The sequence below is a fragment of the Bombina bombina genome, chromosome 6 (assembly GCF_027579735.1).
Source record: "Bombina bombina isolate aBomBom1 chromosome 6, aBomBom1.pri, whole genome shotgun sequence".
NCBI classification, from domain to species: Eukaryota; Metazoa; Chordata; class Amphibia; order Anura; family Bombinatoridae; genus Bombina; species Bombina bombina.
In genome coordinates, this window is record NC_069504.1 from 194,407,833 (window position 1) to 194,432,920 (window position 25,088).

At 38.6% G+C, this 25,088-nt stretch overlaps 1 protein-coding gene across 1 annotated transcript in view; it reads right to left on the reverse strand.

Moving 5' to 3' along the window:
- ZNF277 (zinc finger protein 277) overlaps nucleotides 1-25,088 on the reverse strand; it is a 543,940-nt gene that overhangs the window by 250,651 nt on the left and 268,201 nt on the right. The window contains exon 4 of the mRNA XM_053716721.1: nucleotides 22,276-22,358. Coding sequence (XP_053572696.1) covers nucleotides 22,276-22,358 — 83 coding nt within the window. The remainder of the gene's footprint in view (nucleotides 1-22,275; nucleotides 22,359-25,088) is intronic.

Consider the following 25,088-nt stretch of genomic DNA (forward strand, 5'->3'; position numbering starts at 1 on the left):
GCCAAGGTTGGCAACTGGACATCTGAACCAGATCTGCAAACCAAACTCTTCAAGGCCATTTTGGAGCTATGAGAATCACTGATGCCTTATATTACCTGATCTTGGTTATTACTCTGGGCAACAAAACCAGAGGTAGAAACACATAAGCCATCTGAAATGACCAAATCATTCTCAAAACATCTGTCTCCAGAGCCCTTGGATCCCTAGACCTGGAGAAATACTGAGGAAGCTTGTTTTTCAGTCTGGAAGTCAAGAGATCTATCTCTGGCAAGCCCCAAAAATACACAATCTGACTGAAAACATCTGGATGAAGAGACCATTTCCTTGGATGAATAGTCTGATGACTGATAAAATCTGCTTACCAATAGTCCACTCTTGGAACGTGAACTGCAGATATATGACAATGATGGATCTCTACCCAATCCAGAATTTTATGAAGTCCCTTCATTGCCAAGGAAAGCCTGGTCGTGTCCCCCCCCCCCCGGTGATTGATATATGCCACAGCTGTAACATTTCCTGAGAAACTGAAGGAAAGATTATTTCCTTAACTGGGGCCAAAAGAGAAGAGTTCAGTGAATTGCTCTGCGTTCCAAAATATTTACAGCAACTTCACCTCCCAAGATGCCCAAACTCCCTGAGCAAGACGATAGCCCCATACTGCACCCCAGCCGGAAAGACTTGCATCTGTTGAAATAACAGTCCACCGAACACATGAAAAGCTTGCTAACTGAGAAATGCGTAGGGGAACTAGCCGCCATTAGAGAGAGTGCATTGTAAGAGCACTCAGATAAATAATTTGTGATAACTGGGAGCGATCCCTGCTCCCCTAATTTAGCATTCAAAGCTGAAGAGGTCTCATATGAAGCTGAGCATAAGGCACCGCATCTGATGCTGCCACCATCAAACCTATTACTTCCATAGAAGCAGCTACTGAAGGAAAAGGCTGAGCCTGAAGATTCAGACAAACAGACATTAAGTTTGAAATGTTGTCTCTGTTAGAGACAGTCTCATGGAGACTGAATCTATTTGAAATCCCAGAAATAACACTTTTATCTGAGGAATCAAAGAACTTGTTGGCAAACTTATAATCCAACCAAGAATCTGAAGAAATGACAACAGTTGCTTGACATGAGATTCTGCTAAAAGTATAGATGGAGCTTGAACTAAGATATCGTCCAAAAAAAGGAAAAACAGAAATCCCTTGAGACCTTATAATCGAAATCAAGGCACCCAGAACTTCTTTAAAAAATCTTGGTGCAGAGGCCAGAACATAAGGAAGAGGCACAAACTGATAATGAAAGGCAAACCTCAGAAATCTGCGATGATCCAAATGAATAGCAACATGCAGGTAAGCATCTTTAAGTCTATGGTTGACATATAGTGACCTTGACTAATAAAAGGAAGAATAGTCCTGATGGTTTCCATCTTAAAAGTTGGAACTCCTGACAAACTTGTTCAATATTTTTAAATCTAGAACAGGTTGAAAGGTTCCCTCTTTCTTGGGAACTATGAAGAGATTTGAGCAAAACCCCTTCCCCTGTACTTTGGAGGAACTGGGACTAGAACCTCTATAGATTCCAGTTCGGAAACACACTGAAGAAAAGCCTGAGCTTTCACCATGTTCTTTGGCACCTTTGAAAGAAAAAAAATCTGTCTTTCGGAGGCTTTGAATTAAAGCCTATTAGATACCCTTGAGGGGTAATTTTCAGAGCCCAAGGATCTGGAACTGAGCAAAACCATGCATCCTAAAAATGCATCAACAGCTCCCTACAAGAAATACTAGACTCGGAGCCGCACCTTCATGCTGATGTAGACGTAGGGGTGGAACTTTTTGGCTCCTTGGACTTGTGTCAAAAGGCACCAAGCCTTCAGGGCTTACTTGAGCCGTTTTGATTTGAAAAAGAGGGAGCTGATTTTTGCGCCTTGTTCTGATGAAAGGAACAAAATTGACAAGAAGTTTTAAGTTTACCCTTAAACTTATTATCTTGTTCAAGAACCTTACTCTTGCCACCAGTAGCTACTAAAATAGTATTATCCAGTTCAGTCCCAAAAAGTCTAATGGAAAATAATTTCAGCCATAAAGCATGTCTGGCAACAACTGGAAGATGCAAATTCTTAGAGCTCATTCTGATAATATCATGATTCAGATAGAGCATGCAATTTTAAGAAACTTTCTAATTTACTCCTATTATCAATATTTCTTCGTACTCTTGGTATCTTTATTCAAAAAAGCAGGAATGTAAGCTTACGAGCCGGGCCATATTTGGTTCAGCACTTAGGTAGCACTTGCTGATTGGTGGCAGAATGTAACCAGAATGGATCTTTATTTATTTGTGTGGTATAAGTGATGCTTATTGCTCACATGTGGCTTATTTTCAACACATTCATTCACTCTGTATGTTATTTTACTTGCATCTCCATCTCATTTGGTGTTATGCTGTCCTTCGTTACATCTCACTTTCACTTTTGTATTGCAGAATGGGAGTGAGTTTTAACTTTTATTGAATACGTTTCTCGCTCACTCCTTTCTCTCCCTGGTTTACCTGCAGCTATTTTAAAGGTTTGGTCTGGTTTAGTTTGTCTTGTTAAGTTACCCTAGTTAGATTTACAGTTTCTTGTGCCTTATATAGTGGTCCTGCAAGGCCACAACTATGCTCGGTGGCTTGTCCTCACAGTCCAAAGTATAGTTAGTCTCTCTCCATGCAGCTTGGCAATTAGTGCAGGGCATCACTTGTCACTCACTGTTAGCAAATTGTTTTGGCACTTAGCTTATATTAGTTCAGCCAGAGCGGTCCCCCTTATGCTAATCTTTGTCATACCTGGTCTGTTTATGTACTTTTCTTTGTTATGTCCCTAGTAGCTCAGTTTCAAGTTGTTAATGTTGCTAATTTTTGCCTCCTTATTTTTCCTCCCTATATTTAAACTTTACATATTATTATTATAATTTTCTATTTCCTTTTCCTGTTATGTCTAAGTATCAGCTTAGCTGTATCTTTTTGCCCCTTTAGTGAGCCTGATGGTGGATGCTCTCTGTACTTCTTATGATATGAACTTTGTGGCTTTTATTATTTCCTCAGGCCCCTTAAACACAGTTAATTTTGTTCTATACTCTAGTCATGCCATTTTAGGGTCTCAGTGGCCATTTGCCTCTGCATTGGGGCTGATTCTCCAGCCTTCACGCAAGGTGGTCCTATTATTGTCATTAGGCTACTTGGCTGTTCGTGGTCTGTTGTTATGCTACATTTCTACAGCTCATATGTGAATGCAAAATGTTAGATTTTGCATGGTTATACTTTTTCATTTTGACTTTCTTTGTTGTCCTTTTTCTCCCTTTTTCAGGTAAACTGACATGTTGGCCCTGGCACACCAAAGCCAACCTGTCATTCTTATTGGTTATTTGTGGGAGGGGATTGCTTACCTTCATATACTACCACTTACCTTCCTTAGGCTCCTGAGCTGGAATTATTTGTCTCCACACTTCCATTCCCATTTTCCAAATTCTCTCTGTACTAAGTACTTTTTCAAGTTTACTGTTGTATTGTATCCGACACAACTCAGCCAACATGTTATTCCTGTTGTTTTTACGCTCAGCCTCTTCCCCGACCACAACTATGAATTTAACCTACCCCACAAAGTGGTTAAACTCACCACCAGGGCAGAAATGCGCTGATAACCCAGAGCTAAATACAGTACTGTCAGAGGCACCATATGGGTGTAGCTACCTATCACCAGCCATGTTGATCTCATTACTGGTAGTACATTTACACTCAAGAGTAGCATATGCAGTTGACCACAATCCTTTAGAAAAATGTATTAAATTATTGATCTACAAAAATTCCCATAGATGTTAACAGTGATTTTCTGTTGAAAATCATTAGATACATGTTTTTAAAGGATTATGATCAGCCCCACTGTGTCTATCCCCTTTGTGGGGGCTACACTCATGGTTAGGGATGAACATTAATAGAATAATAAATATAATGCAGTTCCTTATTATATTGTCATGTCCCTTTAATCACTTGCAGTTTGGTTTAGGCCAGTTGTCACTCTGACTAATGTCACACAGAGTAAATCGGTTAGCTTGATCACCTCTTGAAAAGCAATGTACCGAAAATAAGTGTCTGCCTACTGAAACAAAGACATTTCTGTTACAATTTAAATGGAAAATCTTTGAGTTCTTAAAATTGTACATGAAAAATTCTAAAGCTGCCGCTTTGTTGAAGACTATAATTAGAGCATTAGTGATAAACTGCTAGAAATGACATGCTGTAAAATGTTATACTACAATATAGCAAGAAAAAAATGCTCACAGTGATTTTATAACATAAGCGATTAAAGGGAGGAAAAACACATTAGAAAAAGGATTAAAATATTCCCACAGTCTTTGTAGTCATGTCAGCATTTAGAATGTTAGGTTTAGTTTTATATACGTGTGCAAACCTGCTGGTAAAAAAAATATGTATAATGAAATTTATCCTTGATATGATGCAGCAAGCAACTCTATTTGCTTCATATGTGTTGTAAATACAACATCATTATCAAGTGTTTTTTTTGTGACGTATCGTCTGGTGGTTATTGGCTGGCTACAAATAGAGCAGATTTAAAATGGAAATCTGAAAAATAATTGTGTGTCACAGTGACGGTGGCTCATCATTAGGGTGCAGGGCTTTGTGAGCAATATTTTAATTAATTCACACTGGGGTGACCAGACATCCCGTATTAGTGGGACGGTTCCCTTTTTAAAGCTGAGGTTTAGTTGGCTCCAGAAATATTTGAAGGAGTGTAAAGAAAATAGCACTTTACACACATCTCTGATGAAGCCCATGTACGCATGTGCGAAACGCGTCAGAAAGTAGGAGTTTTACCTATCTGTTTTCTCCGATCTGAATAAACCTACGTCTGCACTAGCAACTAGGCGCCAGTATTCCTTTCTTTCTTGTTGCTCACATTATATATATATATATATATATATATATATACACACACACACATACAGTTGTGCTCATAAGTTTACATACCCTGGCAGAATGTATGATTTCTTGGCCATTTTTTCAGAGAATATGAATGATAACACAAAAAAGTTTCTTTCACTCATGGTTAGTGTTTGGCTGAAGCCATTTATTATCAATCAACTGTGTTTACTATTTTTAAATCATGACAACAGAAACTACCCAAATGACCCTGATCAAACGTTTACATACCCTGGTGATTTTGGGTTTGAATGGCTATTAAAGGTAACCATCCTCACCTGTGATCTGTTTGCTTGTAATTAGTGTGTGTATATAAAAGGTCAATGAGTTTCTGGACTCCTTACAGACCCTTGCATCTTTCATCCAGTGCTGCACTGACGATTCTGGATTCCGAGTCATGGGGAAAGCAAAATAATTGTCAAATGATCTGCGGGAAAAGTTAGTTGAACTGTATAAAACAGGAAAGGGATATAAAAAGATATCCAAGGAATTGAGAATGCAAATCAGCAGTGTTCAAACTATGATAGAGAAGTGAAAAATGCTGGGTTCTGTTGAAAACAAAACACAATCAAGTAGACCAACTAAAATTTCAGCCACAACTGCCAGGAAAATTGTTCGGGATGCAAAGACAAACCCACAAATAACTTCAGGTAAAATACAGAACATGTGGTGTAGCTGTTTCAAGATGCACAATAAGGAGACACTTGAAGAAAGATGGGCTGCGTGGTTGATTCGCCAGAAGAAAGCCATTACTACGCAAATGCCACAAAGTATCCCACTTACAATACCCCAAATAGCACAAAGACAAGCCTCAAACCTTCTGGCACAAAGTCATTGCCAGGTTAGGAAAAGTCCAGAAGAACACCCAAATGCTAGGGCGAACTTAAAGAACACCCTTGCACTCTGAGTTTAATCCAGGACATGATCCCATGACAACCTCTAAAAAACAATGTACTCACAATATGAAGCAGAGTTAGCCTGAGTCCAAAGTAATTCAGGATATAAGCCAAATAGACTTCTGAGCAAGGAACTGGTTTCAGGAAATGTCTTCCACAGAATCAGGAGAGCAGGGATACTCAGACAGAGGATGGGTAAAACAAGAAACAGTTAATAATGCAGGAGTAGGTAACTTGTTATCAGGCAGTTTGAGGGTTAACACTGTGTGGTCAGTCCTTGCAGAGTTTGGCAACAGGTTATCAGGCAGTTTGAAAGTTAATACTGAATAGTCAGTACTTGCAGAGTAAGACAACAGGAAATCAGGTAGTTTGAGGGTTAACACTGTGTAGTCAGTCCTTCCAGAGTTTGGCAACAGGTTATCAGGCAGTTAGAGGGTTAATACTGAATAGTCAGTACTTGCAGAGATTGGCAACATGTTAACATGCAGTTTGAGAGTTTCACAGAATAAACAGTACTTGCAGTGTTTGGCAACAGGATATAAAGCAGTTTGAAGGTTTACACTGAATAAACAGTATTTGCAGAGGTTGGCAACAGGTAAACATGCAGTTTGAGAGATTCACAGAATAAACAGTACTTGCAGTGTTTGGCAACAGGTTATCAGGAAGTTTGAGGGTTAACCCAGCATAGTCAGTCTTTGCAGAGTTCGGCAACAGGAAATCAGCAGAGTCCTCACAGGAGCCACAAAGAGAAACAAACAAACGGGCACTGACGAAACAGGAAGCCCAGAATAAAAAGCCTGGTAGTGACATCATCAGGAAGGGGCGGCTCAGACTACCTGCCAATCAAGCACACAGAGAGGACAGCTGGAGCTTCCTAGCGCCCAAGCGTGACAGTCATTTGGAGTGATGAGACCAAAATCGAGCTTTTTGGCCACAACCATAAATGCTACATTTGGAGAGGAGTCAACAAGGCCTATGATGAAAGGTACACCATTCCTACTGTGAAACACGGAGGTGGATTGCTGATGTTTTGGGGATGTGTGAGCTACAAAAGGCACAGGAAATTTGGTCAGAATTGATGGCAAGATGAATGCAGTATGTTATCAAACAGAACGCCTCATTTTCCACTTCTTGATTAGAGTTTAAATACTGCTGATTTGCATTCTCAATTCTTTGGATATATTTTTATATCCCTTTCCTGTTTTATACAGTTCAACTACCTTTTCCCACAGATCCTTTGACAATTATTTTTCTTTCCCCATGATTCAGAATCCAGAAACGTCAGTGCAGCACTGGATGAAAGATGCAAGGGTCTGTCAGGAGTCCAGAAACTCATTGACGTTTTATACACACACACTAATTACAAGCAAACAGATCACAGGTGAGGATGGTTACCTTTAATAGCCATTCAAACCCTTTTGTGTCAACTTGTGTGCATGTTATCAGGTCAAAATCACCAGGGTATGTAAACTTTTAATCAGGGTCATTTTGGTAGTTTCTGTTGTCATTATGATTTAAAAAGAGTAAACACAGTTGATAATACATAGCTTCAGCCAAGCACTAACCATGAGTGAAAGAAAAGTTTTTGTGTTATCATTCATATTCTCTGAAAAATGGCCAAGAAATCATAAATTCTGCCAGGGTAAGTAAACTTAGCACAACTGTATGTGTGTGTGTGTGTATATATATATATATATATATATATATATATATATATATATATACACACACACATACACACACACAATGCTCAGCATAATTGAGTACACCCCAACATATTTGTCAGAAAACCTTTACTTAGCTTTCAGAAAAAACATATTCTATGGAACACTATACTACAAAATACTCCCACAAATGTGGGCCATTGATTGCAACCAAGATTTGTTAATTTGCACCCACAACAAAGTATTTTACCTAGCAAAAATGAATACACCCCAATCAAAGTCATATCGCCATGCAAGTTCACTGCAAATAGCTAAAAAAAAGTAGAAAGTCAAACTGGGGTGATTGTTTCCCGTGACACAATATGGCGTACACTGCAGAGGAATGGCATGCATGCGTGTTGTCTGTGAAGGACGCCTCTCCTAAAGCCCATGCACCAAAAAGCCTGCATAGAATTTGCCAGGACACATGCTAAAAAAAGAAGACGACTGCTGGGACTCTGTACTCTGGAGTGATGAGACCAAGAAATTTTTTTTGGAACTGACAGCTTCAAAACTGTATGGCGTCGCAAAGGTGAGGTGTGCAATGAAAAATACATGGTGCTTACAGTGAAACATGGTGGTGGCAGTGTCCTTCTGTGGTGCTGTATGAGTGCTGCTGGTGTCGGGGAGCTGCATTTCATTGATGGTATCATGAATTCACAGATGTACTGCTCTATATTGAAAGAGAAGATGCTACCATCACTCCATGCCCCTGGCCATCGTGCAGTTTTCCAACATGACAATGATCCAAAACACACATCTAAGGCCACTGTTGCATTTCTGAAGAAGAAAAAGGCGAAAGTGATGTAGTGGCCAAGTATGTCTCCTGATCTGAACCCAATCGAACACCTATGGGGAATTCTGAAGAGACAAGTTGGGCATCACTTTCCATCCAGCATCCAGGCTCTAAGAGGTCGTTCTTGAAGAATGAAAAAAGATAGATGTTGCAATATGTTGCTAACTTGTTCATTCCATGCCTAGAAGACTTGGTGCTGTCCTTACAAATCATTTATGCTAAGCACTGTATATAGATAGATAGATAGACAAACAGACAGACAGATAGATAAAAAGCTGACACTTAACTTTCAGCACTGCTTACAGAAATTACAGCTATTTTAATTCTGCAGTGGAAGGGCACACTGTGTGTGTAAAAGGAGGAGGAGACAACTCTGCGCATCTTTTTGCAGGAGTGTAAAGGTGAGCAGCCCAGATTCTGAAGGCAGCTAGCACATAGTTGCTATAGTGGAGACAGAGCATACTATCATTAGAAGAGGTGACCATAGCAGAGCTTTTGCACAAGCCTTTATGCTTGGCACTGGAGTAGTAAGATACACAAGAACTAAATAAAATGTACAAAGAGAAAGAAGATGATCCGGTAAAAGTCCCAAGGTGGAATAAAACATAAATTTGATTCAATTGTTAAAATCCAAGATACAGGAATAAGACCAGCAGACAGGTCTTACGCGTTTCGGCTGTGTGCCGTATTCATAGACCTACAGAATAGTGTGTCTGCAACCTTTAAAAAGAGGCTGCCAAGCAGCTATTGGGCAAGCAATAAATAATATTATAATAAATAATGCTATACTATTTGAGCTTTTAACCTGCAAAACCATCATCTGCTCAGTTATTCAGTGAAAAACATTTGTGAGTACACCAAAGATTCTGAGCTGCAGTCGGTGCATAGACCTCATTTTGTTTATATATTCTCACAAATATGACAACATTTTGCCTCTGATGCAAGAGCACTGACTGAAAACATTTCTGATAACCGTTTAGTCTGATCATTTAATAATCCTTTTTTCTGTGTGCTGTCGATCGACTGTCCCAGACACCCTAAACTACACAGAAACACACACAGGACTACACCTTTTAGAAAATTGTCAGTAATCCTGCCAGCCAAAGTTCTTAAACTATTAAAAGCGGACGTACTCGAGTTTTAGAAAGTCTCATCTAGATTAATAAAAATAAAGCAACATAATGTACATATCAAGATATCCAAACAACAAATAAAATTGCCTGTAGTAGTGAATATTTTAAATGTATTGTTTAAATACTGCAGCAAAGTCTTAAATAGCTCATTGCTTTCCTTTTGAACTAAACAAGAAGATTCTAGAAAAAGAAGTCTAAGTTGCAGGATTTTCTTATCCCCTTAAGGACAGGGCACTTCAGACAAAAACTTCCCCAAAAGACCAAAGCATTTTTTCCATCACTACATTTAAACAGAAATAGAGCCTTTTTCATATTTACCTATCAAAACTATATATTTTGTTTTAGTAGACAACCCAAAGTATTGATCTAGGTCCATTTTGGTATATTTCATGCCACCATTTCACTACCCAATGCGATCAAATAAAACAAATCGTTAACTTTTTCACAATTTTAGGTTTTTCACTGAAATTATTTACGAACAGCTTGTGAAATCATAACACTAATGGTTGTAAATTCTTCTCTGGGATCCCCTTTGTTCAGAAGTAGCAGACATATATGGCTTTGGCATTGCTTTTTGGTAATTAGAAGGCCGATAAATGCGGCTGCACAAAACACTTGTATTATGCCCAGCAGTGAAGGGGTTAATTAGGTAGCTTGTAGGGTTAATTTTAGCTTTTATGTAGAGGTCAGCCTCCCACCTGACAGACCCCTCCCCCTGATCCCTCCCTGACCCCTCTCAAACAGCTCTCTTCCCTCCCCCACCCCACAATTGTCACCCCATCTTAAGTACTGGCAGAAAGTCTGCCATAACTAAAATAAAAGGCTGCTATTTTTAATATATATTTAATTTTTTAAAATATCTTTTTGCAGTGTAGGATCCCCTTTTACCCCCAACCTCCCTGATCCCCCCCCAAACAGCTCTCTAACCCTCCCCGCTCTACCTATTTGCAGCTGTCTGCCAGTACCCAGTTTGCCTAAATGTATGCATATTTAAAAAAAATAAAAACAAACAATATTAACCATTGTAGCTGCCCCCCCCCTCATTACCCTCCCCCCTCTCCCGCACAGATCCCTTTCCCACAATGGATTCCACATAGGATCCCCCTTATTGCCCTTCCTCCCTCCTCCATCCTTCCCCCTCACTTTCCGGCTTTTTTTCCCCCCTATCTGTGTAGCGTAGCGGTCCCGTCCTCTCCAGCGATGTGCCGCCCCCCCCGCCTCCCTCCTTATGCTCCCACCCACCAATGATGGGCACCACCGCTGTACGATGCAGAGAGGGCCACAGAGTGGCTCTCTCTGCATCAGTAACTTTGCAAATCTATTTCTTCAGTGTCCCACTCATGGGGCATGCAGAAATAGCGTGATCTCGCTATTTTGAGTAAGATCGCGGCAGAGAGAAGCCCAGGACTGCAGCGACGTACAGGGTACGTTGCTGGTCCTCAAGGGCATAACTACCAGTGTTGTACAGGGTACGGCGCTGGTCGTTAAGGGGTTAAACGAACATTACATTTTTATTATTCAGAGCATGTAACTTTAAACTGCTGTGCACAGCTACAAAAGAATAGTGGCTGTGAACAACTGTTAAAATGCACTGAGATAAGAGGAGGCCTTTTAAGGGATTAGAAATTAACATATGAGCCTATATAGGTTTAGCTTTCAACAAAGAATACCAAGGGAACAAATAAAAATGGAAAGTTGTTTAAAATTGCCCTATCTGAATCATGAAATTTTAATTTTCACTAGACTGTTCCTTTAAAGGTGCCAGATACTGAAGCCCCGCCTCTTTGTACTGGGGGGGTTCCATCTTGGAGCTCAGGTATTCTCACAGCCTGTGAAAGAAGCTGTGCACACTCAGATCAGTGATATCATCCCCTTTTTCTTTACAGCTGTATAATGTGCTTCAGGTTAGTGTGCATAATACATCATGTGATCTATACACTTTTTTACAGCAGTATAATGTGCTTCAGGTTACTGTGCATAATACATCATGTGAGCTATACACTTTTTTACAGCTGTATAATGTGCTTCAGGTTAGTGTGCATAATACATCATGTGATCTATACACTTTTTTACAGCTGTATAATGTGCTTCAGGTTACTGTGCATAATACATCATGTGAGCTATACACTGTTTTACAGCTGTATAATGTGCTTCAGGTTAGTGTGCATAAGACATCATGTGAGCTATACACTTTTTTACAGCTGTATAATGTGCTTCAGGTTTGTGTGCATAATACATCATGTGAGCTATACACTTTTTTACAGCTGTATAATGTGCTTCAGGTTAGTGCGCATAATACATCATGTGAGCTATACACTTTTTTACAGCTGTATAATGTGCTTCAGGTTAGTGTGCATAATACATCATGTGAGCTATACACTTTTTTACAGCTGTATAATGTGCTTCAGGTTAGTGCGCATAATACATCATGTGAGCTATACACTTTTTTACAGCTGTATAATGTGCTTCAGGTTAGTGCGCATAACACATCATGTGAGCTATACACTTTTTTACAGCTGTATAATGTGCTTCAGGTTAGTGCGCATAACACATCATGTGAGCTATACACTTTTTTACAGCTGTATAATGTGCTTCAGGTTAGTGTGCATAACACATCATGTGAGCTATACACTTTTTTACAGCTGTATAATGTGCTTCAGGTTAGTGTGCATAATACATCATGTGAGCTATACACTTTTTTACAGCTGTATAATGTGCTTCAGGTTACAGTGCATAATACATCATGTGAGCTATACACTTTTTTACAGCTGTATAATGTGCTTCAGGTTAGTGTGCATAACACATCATGTGAGCTATACACTTTTTTACAGCTGTATAATGTGCTTCAGGTTAGTGCGCATAATACATCATGTGAGCTATACACTTTTTTACAGCTGTATAATGTGCTTCAGGTTAGTGCGCATAATACATCATGTGAGCTATACACTTGTTTACAGCTGTATAATGTGCTTCAGGTTACTGTGCATAATACATCATGTGAGCTATACACTTTTTTACAGCTGTATAATGTGCTTCAGGTTACTGTGCATAATACATCATGTAAGCTATACACTTTTTTACAGCTGTATAATGTGCTTCAGGTTAGTGTGCATAATACATCATGTGAGCTATACACTTGTTTACAGCTGTATAATGTGCTTCAGGTTAGTGTGCATAATACATCATGTGAGCTATACACTTGTTTACAGCTGTATAATGTGCTTCAGGTTAGTGTGCATAATACATCATGTGAGCTATACACTTTTTTACAGCTGTATAATGTGCTTCAGGTTAGTGTGCATAACACATCATGTGAGCTATACACTTTTTTACAGCTGTATAATGTGCTTCAGGTTACTGTGCATAATACATCATGTGAGCTATACACTTTTTTACAGCTGTATAATGTGCTTCAGGTTAGTGTGCATAATACATCATGTGAGCTATAAACTTTTTTACAGCTGTATAATGTGCTTCAGGTTAGTGTGCATAATACATCATGTGAGCTATACACTTTTTTACAGCTGTATAATGTGCTTCAGGTTAGTGTGCATAACACATCATGTGAGCTATACACTTTTTTACAGCTGTATAATGTGCTTCAGGTTAGTGTGCATAATACATCATGTGAGCTATACACTTTTTTACAGCTGTATAATGTGCTTCAGGTTAGTGTGCATAATACATCATGTGAGCTATACACTTTTTTACAGCTGTATAATGTGCTTCAGGTTAGTGTGCATAACACATCATGTGAGCTATACACTTTTTTTACAGCTGTATAATGTGCTTCAGGTTAGTGTGCATAACACATCATGTGAGCTATACACTTTTTTACAGCTGTATAATGTGCTTCAGGTTAGTGTGCATAATACATCATGTGAGCTATACACTTTTTTACAGCTGTATAATGTGCTTCAGGTTAGTGTGCATAATACATCATGTGAGCTATACACTTTTTTACAGCTGTATAATGTGCTTCAGGTTAGTGTGCATAATACATCATGTGAGCTATACACTTGTTTACAGCTGTATAATGTGCTTCAGGTTAGTGTGCATAATACATCATGTGAGCTATACACTTTTTTACAGCTGTATAATGTGCTTCAGGTTAGTGTGCATAATACATCATGTGAGCTATACACTTTTTTACAGCTGTATAATGTGCTTCAGGTTAGTGTGCATAACACATCATGTGAGCTATACACTTTTTTACAGCTGTATAATGTGCTTCAGGTTAGTGTGCATAACACATCATGTGAGCTATACACTTTTTTACAGCTGTATAATGTGCTTCAGGTTAGTGTGCATAATACATCATGTGAGCTATACACTTTTTTACAGCTGTATAATGTGCTTCAGGTTAGTGTGCATAACACATCATGTGAGCTATACACTTTTTTACAGCTGTATAATGTGCTTCAGGTTAGTGTGCATAACACATCATGTGAGCTATACACTTGTTTACAGCTGTATAATGTGCTTCAGCTTAGTGTGCATAATACATCATGTGAGCTATACACTTGTTTACAGCTGTATAATGTGCTTCAGGTTAGTGTGCATAATACATCATGTGAGCTATACACTTTTTTACAGCAGTATAATGTGCTTCAGGTTAGTGTGCATAATACATCATGTGAGCTATACACTTTTTTACAGCAGTATAATGTGCTTCAGGTTAGTGTGCATAACACATCATGTGAGCTATACACTTTTTTTACAGCTGTATAATGTGCTTCAGGTTAGTGTGCGTAACACATCATGTGAGCTATACACTTTTTTACAGCTGTATAATGTGCTTCAGGTTAGTGTGCGTAATACATCATGTGAGCTATACACTTTTTTACAGCTGTATAATGTGCTTCAGGTTAGTGTGCGTAATACATCATGTGATCTATACACTTTTTTACAGCTGTATAATGTGCTTCAGGTTAGTGTGCATAACACATCATGTGAGCTATACACTTTTTTTACAGCTGTATAATGTGCTTCAGGTTAGTGTGCGTAACACATCATGTGAGCTATACACTTTTTTACAGCTGTATAATGTGCTTCAGGTTAGTGTGCGTAATACATCATGTGAGCTATACACTTTTTTACAGCTGTATAATGTGCTTCAGGTTAGTGTGCGTAATACATCATGTGATCTATACACTTTTTTACAGCTGTATAATGTGCTTCAGGTTACTGTGCATAATACATCATGTGAGCTATACACTTTTTTACAGCTGTATAATGTGCTTCAGGTTAGTGTGCATAAGACATCATGTGAGCTATACACTTTTTTACAGCTGTATAATGTGCTTCAGGTTAGTGTGCATAATACATCATGTGAGCTATACACTTTTTTACAGCTGTATAATGTGCTTCAGGTTAGTGTGCATAATACATCATGTGAGCTATACACTTTTTTACAGCTGTATAATGTGCTTCAGGTTAGTGTGCATAATACATCATGTGATCTATACACTTTTTTACAGCTGTATAATGTGCTTCAGGTTAGTGTGCATAACACATCATGTGAGCTATACACTTTTTTACAGCTGTATAATGTGCTTCAGGTTAGTGTGCATAATACATCATGTGAGCTATACACTTTTTTACAGCTGTATAATGTGCTTCAGGTAAGTGCGCATAACACATCATGTGAGCTATACACTTTTTTACAGCTGTATAATGTGCTTCAGGTTAGTGTGCATAATACATCATGTGAGCTATACACTTTTTTACAGCTGTATAATGTGCTTCAGGTTAGTGTGCATAATACATCATGTGAGCTATACACTTTTTTACAGCTGTATAATGTGCTTCAGGTTAGTGTGCATAATACATCATGTGAGCTATACACTTGTTTACAGCTGTATAATGTGCTTCAGGTTAGTGTGCATAATACATCATGTGAGCTATACACTTGTTTACAGCTGTATAATGTGCTTCAGGTTAGTGTGCATAATACATCATGTGAGCTATACACTTTTTTACAGCTGTATAATGTGCTTCAGGTTAGTGTGCATAATACATCATGTGAGCTATACACTTTTTTACAGCTGTATAATGTGCTTCAGGTTAGTGTGTATAATACATCATGTGAGCTATACACTTGTTTACAGCTGTATAATGTGCTTCAGGTTAGTGTGCATAATACATCATGTGAGCTATACACTTTTTTACAGCTGTATAATGTGCTTCAGGTTAGTGTGCATAATACATCATGTGAGCTATACACTTTTTTACAGCCGTATAATGTGCTTCAGGTTAGTGTGCATAATACATCATGTGAGCTATACACTTTTTTACAGCTGTATAATGTGCTTCAGGTTACTGTGCATAATACATCATGTGATCTATACACTTTTTTACAGCTGTATAATGTGCTTCAGGTTAGTGTGCATAACACATCATGTGAGCTATACACTTTTTTACAGCTGTATAATGTGCTTCAGGTTAGTGTGCATAATACATCATGTGAGCTATACACTTTTTTACAGCTGTATAATGTGCTTCAGGTTAGTGTGCATAATACATCATGTGAGCTATACACTTTTTTACAGCTGTATAATGTGCTTCAGGTTACTGTGCATAACACATCATGTGAGCTATACACTTTTTTACAGCTGTATAATGTGCTTCAGGTTACTGTGCATAACACATCATGTGAGCTATACACTTTTTTACAGCTGTATAATGTGCTTCAGGTTACTGTGCATAACACATCATGTGAGCTATACACTTTTTTACAGCTGTATAATGTGCTTCAGGTTACTGTGCATAACACATCATGTGAGCTATACACTTTTTTACAGCTGTATAATGTGCTTCAGGTTACTGTGCATAACACATCATGTGAGCTATACACTTTTTTACAGCTGTATAATGTGCTTCAGGTTACTGTGCATAACACATCATGTGAGCTATACACTTTTTTACAGCTGTATAATGTGCTTCAGGTTACTGTGCATAACACATCATGTGAGCTATACACTTTTTTACAGCTGTATAATGTGCTTCAGGTTACTGTGCATAACACATCATGTGAGCTATACACTTTTTTACAGCTGTATAATGTGCTTCAGGTTAGTGTGCATAATACATCATGTGAGCTATACTCTTTTTTACAGCTGTATAATGTGCTTCAGGTTAGTGTGCATAACACATCATGTGAGCTATACACTTTTTTACAGCTTTATAATGTGCTTCAGGTTACTGTGCATAATACATCATGTGAGCTATACACTTTTTTACAGCTGTATAATGTGCTTCAGGTTAGTGTGCATAATACATCATGTGAGCTATACACTTTTTTACAGCTGTATAATGTGCTTCAGGTTAGTGTGCATAATACATCATGTGAGCTATACACTTTTTTATAGCAGTATAATGTGCTTCAGGTTAGTGTGCATAACACATCATGTGAGCTATACACTTTTTTACAGCTGTATAATGTGCTTCAGGTTAGTGTGCATAATACATCATGTGAGCTATACACTTTTTTACAGCTGTATAATGTGCTTCAGGTTAGTGTGCATAATACATCATGTGAGCTATACACTTTTTTACAGCAGTATAATGTGCTTCAGGTTAGTGTGCATAATACATCATGTGAGCTATACACTTTATTACAGCTGTATAATGTGCTTCAGGTTAGTGTGCATAATACATCATGTGAGCTATACACTTTTGCATTTTTTACACAGTTTTACAGTTACATAAACAAATTTTAAAAAGTACTCAACAATAATATAGAGCAATGCAGCCACAGCACAAATGTACAGCTCGTGCTTTGTATCATGTACACTAACCTCAAGCACATTAAACAGCTGTAAAAAATAGGCAATATGACTGATCTGTGAGTGTGCACAGCTTATGTCACAGGCTGTGAGAATACCTGAGCTCCGAGATGGCTGCCCCCAGTACAGTTAGGGGGAGTTTCAGTATCTGGCACCTTTAAGCTATTAAAACATGAAAACTGATTTGAAAAAGCTACAGGAACAGGATAAAATGCAATACCATACACCTAGATTATGAGTTTTGCGGTAACAGGGGTGCAGTGCTAACGAGCAGTTTATGCTCACCGCTCACCTACAGACAGCGCTGGTATTACGGGTTTTTACAAACCCGGCGTTAGCCACAGAAAAGTGAGTGGAGAGCAAAATTTGCTCCACATCTCACCTCAATACCAGCGCTGCTTACGGTAGCGGTGAGCTGGCTAAACGTGCTCGTGCACGATTTCCCCATAGGAATCAATGGGGGAGAGCCAGCTGAAAAAAAACTAACACCTTCAAAAAAGCAGTGTAAAGCTCCTAACGCAGCCCCATTGATTCCTATGGGGAAATAAAAGTTATGTCTACATCTAACACCCTAACATGAACCCTGAGTCTAAACACCCCTAATCTTACACTTATTAACCCCTAATCTGCCGCCCCCGACATCGCCGACACCTACATTATAATATTAATCCCTAATCTGCCGCTCCAGACACCGCCGCCACCTACATTATATGTATTAACCCCTACTCTGCCGCCCCCAATGTCGCCGCCACTGTATTTAAGTTCTTAACCCCTAAACCTAAGCCTAACCACCCCTAACTTAAATATAATTTAAATAAATCTAAATAAAATTACTACAATTAACTAAATTATTCCTATTTAAAACTAAATACTTACTTATAAAATAAACCCTAAGATAGCTACACTATAACTAATAGTTACATTGTAGCTAGCTTATAATTTATTTTTATTTTACAGGCAACTTTGTATTTATTTTAACTAGGTAGAATAGTTATTAAAAAGTTATTAACTATTTAATAGCTACCTGGTTAAAATAAAGACACATTTACCTGTAAAATAAAACCTAACCTAAGTTACAATAACACCTAACACTACACTACAATTAATTCCCTAAATTAACTACAATTAAATACAATTAAATAAAATTATCTAAAGTACGGAAAAAAACTCCCACTAAATTACAGAAAATAATAAAATAATTACAAGTTTTTTAAACTAATTACACCTAATCTAATCCCCCTAATAAAATAAAAAAGCCCCCCAAAATAATAAAAAGCCCTACCCTATACTAAATTACATTGCCCCAAAGTAATTAGCTCTTTTTCCTGTAAAAAAAAAGTACAATACCCCCGTAACATTAAAACCCACCACCCACACACCCAACCCTACTCTAAAACCCACCCAACCCCCCCTTAATAAAACCTAACACTAACCCCTTAAAGATCACCCTACCTTGAGAAGTCTTCACCCAACCGGGCCGAAGTCCTCAACGAAGCCGGGCGAAGTGGTCCTCCAGACGGGCAAAAGTCTTCATCCAAGCTGGGAAGAAGAGGTCCTCCAGACGGGCAGAAGTCTTCATCCAGACGGCATCTTCTATCTTCATCCATCCGGCGAGGAGCGGGTCCATCTTCAAGACATCCGACGCGGAGCATCCTTCCTGGCCGACGACTACCCGACGAATGAAGGTTCCTTTAAGTGACGTCATCCAAGATGGTGTCCCTTCAATTCTGATTGGCTGATAGGTAGGAAAAATCCTATTGGCTGATGCAATCAGCCAATAGGATTGAACTTCAATCCTATTGGCTGATTGAAACAGACAATAGAATGCAAGCTCAATCCTATTGGCTGTTCTAATCAGCCAATAGGATTGAAGTTCACTGCTATTGGCTGATTGCATCAGCCAATAGGATTTTTCCTACCTTAATTCTGATTAGCTGATAGAATTCTATCAGCCAATCGGAATTGAAGGGACGCCATCTTGGATGACGTCACTTAAAGGAACCTTCATTCGTCGGGTAGTCGTTGGACAGGAAGGATACTCCGCGTCAGATGTCTTGAAGATGGACCTGCTCCGCGCCGGATGGATAAAGATAGAAGATGCCGTCTGGATGAAGACTTTTGCCCGTCTGGAGGACCTCTTCTTCCCGACTTGGATGAAGACTTCTGCTCGTCTGGAGGACCACTTCGGCCCGGTTGGGTGATCTTCAAGTGGTTAATGTTAGGTTTTATTAAAGGAGGATTGGGTGGGTTTTAGAGTAGGGTTGGGTGTGTGGGTGGTGGGTTTTAATGTTGGGGGGGTATTGTACTTTTTTTACAGGTAAAAGAGCTCATTACTTTGGGGCAATGCCCCGCAAAAGGCCCTTTTAAGGGCTATTTGTAATTTAGTATAGGGTAGGGCTTTTTATTATTTTGGGGTCCTTTTTTCTTTTATTAGGGGGATTAGATTAGGTGTAATTAGTTTAAAAAACTTGTAATTATTTTATTATTTTCTGTAATTTAGTGGGGGGGGGTTTCGTACTTTAGATAATTTTATTTAATTGTATTTAATTGTAGTTAATTTAAGGAATTAATTTAATTGTAGTGTAGTGTTAGGTGTAATTGTAACTTAGGTTAGGTTTTATTTTACAGGTAAATGTGTCTTTGTTTTAACTAGGTAGCTATTAAATAGTTAATAACTATTTAATAACTATTCTACCTAGTTAAAATAAATACAAAGTTGCCTGTAAAATAAAAATAAACCCTAAGCTAGCTACAATGTAACTATTAGTTATATTGTAGCTATCTTAGGGTTTATTTTATAGGTAAGTATTTCGTTTTAAATAGGAATAATTTAGTGAATTGTAGTAATTTTATTTAGATTTATTTAAATTATATTTAAGTTAGGGGGGGTTAGGGTTAGACTTGGGTTTAGGGGTTAAGAACTTTAATATAGTGGCGGCGACGTTGGGGATGGCAGATTAGGGGTTAATAAATGTAGGTAGGTGGCGGCGATGTTTGGGACGGCAGATTAAGGGTTAATAAAATTCAACTAATGTTTGCGAGGCGGGAGTGCGGCGGTTTAGGGGTTAATATATTTATTATAGTGGCGGCGATGTCCGGTTCAGCAGATTAGGGGTTAAAATATTTATTATAGTGTTTGCGATGTGGGGGGGCCTCGGTTTAGGGGTCAATAGGTAGTTTATGGGTGTTAGTGTACTTTTTAGCACTTTAGTTAAGAGTTTTATACTACGGCGTTAGACCATAAAACTCTTAACTACTGACTTTTAAATGTGTTACCAGGCTTGACAGGAGAGGGTGTACTGCTCACTTTTTTGAAGACTCGTAATACCGGCGCTATGCAAGTCCCATTGAAAAAATAGGATACGCAATTGACGTAAGTGGATTTGCGGTATTTTCGAGTATGACCAAAAAAGTGAGCAGTACACCTGCACCTGCAAGACTTTTAATACCAGCGGGCGTTAAAAAGCAGCGCTGGAACCTCTCAACACTGCTTTTTAACGCAAGACTCGTAATCTAGTCAATAGTGAGTAGTAATTATTCTAGGGTAGTTATGCTCAGCAGTTTAATGTCTCTTTAAGAAACTTTTAATTTTACTTAATTGACAAATATACTTTGATCTCTTGGTATCCTTGGTATCCTTTGTAGAAAACATGTACATAGCAGCAACAGCAATGCACTACTAGGATCCATCTGGTGATTGTTTTCTATATGCATTTGTCTTGTTATTGGCTCACAAGATGTGTTCAGCTAGCTTCTAGAAGTGCTTGCTGTTTTGGAGCCAAATTTAACTATGTGTTTAATCTATTTGCAGGAGTTAAACACATAGTTAAATACTAGAAACAGTGCTGTAACATATTAGAACATTTTCTATTTGTACTTGCATGTCCGTTTAACACATGTAGTTAGAGCATAGCTAAATGAGGAGAGAAGTGAAAAACGTTTAAAGGGACAGTCTAGTCCAAAATTAACTTTCATGATTCAAATAGGGCATGTCATTTTAAACAACTTTTTAATTTTTATCACCAATTTTGCTTTGTTCTATTGGTATTGTTAGTTGAAAGCTAAACCTAGGAGGTTCATATGCCAATTTCATAGACCTTGAAGGCTGCCTCTTATGTGAATGCAAGTTTTCACCGCTTGAGGGTGTTAGTTCATGTGCGTCATGTTGATAACATTGTGCTCACGCACGTGGAGTTACCTGTGAGTCAGCACTGATTGGCTAAAATGCCAGTCTGTCAAAAGAACTGAAATAAGGGGGCACTTTGCAGAGGTTTAGATACAAGATAATCACAGAGGTAGAAAGTGTAATAATATAACTGTGTTGGTTATGCAAAAAAAAGGGAATGGGTAATAAAGGGATTAACAATCTTAACAATCAATAACAATTATGGTGTAGACTGCCCCTTTAAATACAAAGTGAAGAATGTGTGATATTCAAAGCTAACTGTGAATAAAAAAAATGTGCAGCTCCTTAACAACTATTTGGTAGTAAAAATAGTGTTATCTTTTAATAGACTCCCTAAATTAGTATTTTGCTCTGGGTCACGCCCATTTAAGAATATGATTTCAAATAAAATAAATCCTAAAATTAAAGTATTTAATTAAAAAAAAATCATCCATGCAAAGCAGCATTACACCCAAATCCAATCACAATTTTGCAAGGGAGTGTAGGAATGTATTGCAGCATTATCTAACATTCAGCCAAAACCTGTGAGATTTTATAGGTGCACAATGCATTTATTTAAAACTAATGTTAAAATGATCAACGAAGAACATAAAAAGGGACGTCTAGACACTGTATAATCAGCATTATGCATGTTTCAGATGTATTTTTTTTCCTGATGTCTGTATAAGAAAAGAATGGGGAAAAAAAACAGGAAACTCTAGAGACAGAAGAGTGTATACATTTCCACTCCATAGCAGATAATTCAGAACATAGCATGTTTTTTTTAAATAAAGAAAAGGGTTCTGGTTTCTTATAATTACTCACCAATCTCTCTTGCTGGAGCTGTTCCCGCAGAATTCGGTCTTCTGGTAAAGCATCACACAGAAGATAAAAGTATTCTTGGTTCTCTAGTATGGATTAAAGCAAACAACACAATTGCTATAATGAAGTTTGCCTATATTTTAGCCAGTAAGCTTATATGCTTTAGCAAAAATATTGTACTAAAAACATGTTTGTCATATAAATTTGGGTATAGTATTACAAGTATAAACCCTTTTATCCAAAGTGCTTGAGAAAACGTGTGAATTTTCGAATAGTTTAGATTTGAAAATATTCAAATATTTGCATTTATAAAATGGGACAGCTTACAGATAAATGCAAACAACAATATCTCATGTCATTTAGGCAATATTTATATGTCATATTATAGCTAAAGGTAATGTTACATAATTGTTAATACTTTTGCATACATAGTACTATCAGATAGTACAGTTCTGTAATCAGAAAGGTATTAGCTGTTGTTTTAAAGACATAAATACACTAGATTTTTCTTTGCATAAATGTTTCATAGCTGATCCATTTATATAGCCCATCTGGGCGTGCTTTTGTAAAAACGTATAGTTTTGCTTATTTTTAAATAACATTGTGCTGATTTTCAGACTCCTAACCAAGCCCCAATTTGTAGATGTATACTGACTTCAGACTGCTTCTGTTTGTATAATGGTTCTTTTCATATGCAGGGGAGGGGGGAGGTTCTGTTATCAGCCCCTTTCAGTGGGTGTCCCAGGCTTATCTCATTAACAGTGTTAAATTGGGAGCTTCTAAGTAAGTTTTTAAAAGTTTTTACACTGGATTTGTATATCAGTATCTGTGCATATTATTCTTTATAGTAGTGTCTATTACATACAGTTAAATGAAAATTGGTGTATACTGCCCCTTTAAATACATATAGACTATTATTTGCATCTTAAAACACAAACAAACAAACAGAAGACACAGGCAGAAATTATTGTGACTTACTGCTAGGGAAAAAAAATTGAAATTATGCTTACCTGATAATTTTCTTTTCTTCAGATGGAAAGAGTCCACAGCTACATTCATTACTTTTGGGAAATAAGAACCTGGCCACCAGGAGGAGGCAAAGACACCCCAGCCAAAGGCTTAAATACTCCTCCCACTTCCCTCATCCCCCAGTCATTCTGCAGAGGAACAAGAAACAGTAGAAGAAATACCAGGGTGAAAAGGTGCTATTAGAATAAAAAATAAGAGATGCCCCGCTAAACAAATACGGGTGGGGAGCTGTGGACTCTTTCCCTCTGAAGAAAAGAAAATTATTAGGTAAGCAGAATTTAAGTCACAATAATTTCTGCCTGTGTCTTCTGTTTGTTTGTATTTTAAAATGCAATTTGTCTTCATAAATGGAAAGAGTCCAAAGCTGCATTCATTACTTTTGGGAAAACAATACCCAAGCTATAGAGGACACTGAATGCAAAAATAGGAGGGTACAATAGGCGGCCCATTCTGAGGGCACCAGGCTTGAAAAACCCACAACCCAACCAAACCCTGTTTCGTTGGAGCCGGGCAAAAAAACTAGAAGGAAGAAGCCCCAAGGACACTGACCCTCAGATAGTCCGAAGGCCTAACTAGAGACCGCAAAGCTGACTCACTGAGCCAACACTCCTTCAGGAGAACCGTCGCCCAGCAGTCGGTCCCCACATAACCCTTACTAGTACAGTACCAAAATCCCCAAAAGGGAGAGGACAAGGGAAAACCAAAGGAATACCCAAAAGGTACAGAAAAATCCAATAAAGGAAAAACCACCCTTCAAAAAAGGTCAAGTCCACGGAGACCCAAATGGATCCCGAGAACAAGGGGAGATGACGCCCAACCCACAAGGAGCAACCGGGCATCCCCAAGGAGAAGAAACATCTCACAAATATCGTGCAACAGCACCGAAAAGACAGCTGAAGACAAAGTCCTCAAAACGTCAGAACTCAGAGACTGAGCAAACAAAAAAATTACAAGTAGCAAACTCAGAAGATAAACATCCGTAGGAAGACACAGAGAAAACACTCTCCGTAAGGAAAAAGCGGCCGAACAAACTAGCAGATTGCCCAACCTCCAAGGCAGAGGAACCACTCCAGGCAATCCAGGCCACCAGACCTACTTACAGATCTCAAAGGTGAAACAGAATCTCTAACAAAAAGGTCCACTGGCACCCCCAAGACCTGAGGATAAACAACAGATCTCAGATCCTACACCTAGCCGGACCAGCCCAAGCAACGGCAGATCTGAAAGCAAGGGAACAGAAAGGAACCCCAAGACCGGCCTCCAAAAGGGCAGAAGAATGGACACAGCCACTTCAACCTTAAGACAATCGAGCAGGCGTTAGACCCAAAGAGATCTAGCAAAGCCACCCGACTAAGTCTCAACACAGAGCCAACAGCTCCCCAGATGGAAAGGAACAACTCAAAGAGCAGCCCAATCCCCGAACCAGATAAAACATCTGTTCCAACCTCCCGAACACAGGAGAGGCCCCTAAAAAGGAACCACACCTCCTTAAGGAGGACAACGAGCCCCCTGAAGAGGAGAGCATCGATAAAAACACTTTCCCATAAGACAGGAAGTCGTAGGAAGAACCGAGAGGACACAAGGCAACATCACTGACAAACACGGAAAGAACCCCTTAAGAACCATTGTGCTGGCACACATACCAGGCGCAAAAGTGACAGCTGAGCAACCGCAAACCTTCCATTTGCTAGGCAGGAAAGCCCACCATCAGATCACATTAGTTGGCTGTCCCAAGGGAACCGTAAAAGCCCCAAGAAGCCCCAGTTCTTAGTAAATCTGGCCAAGTT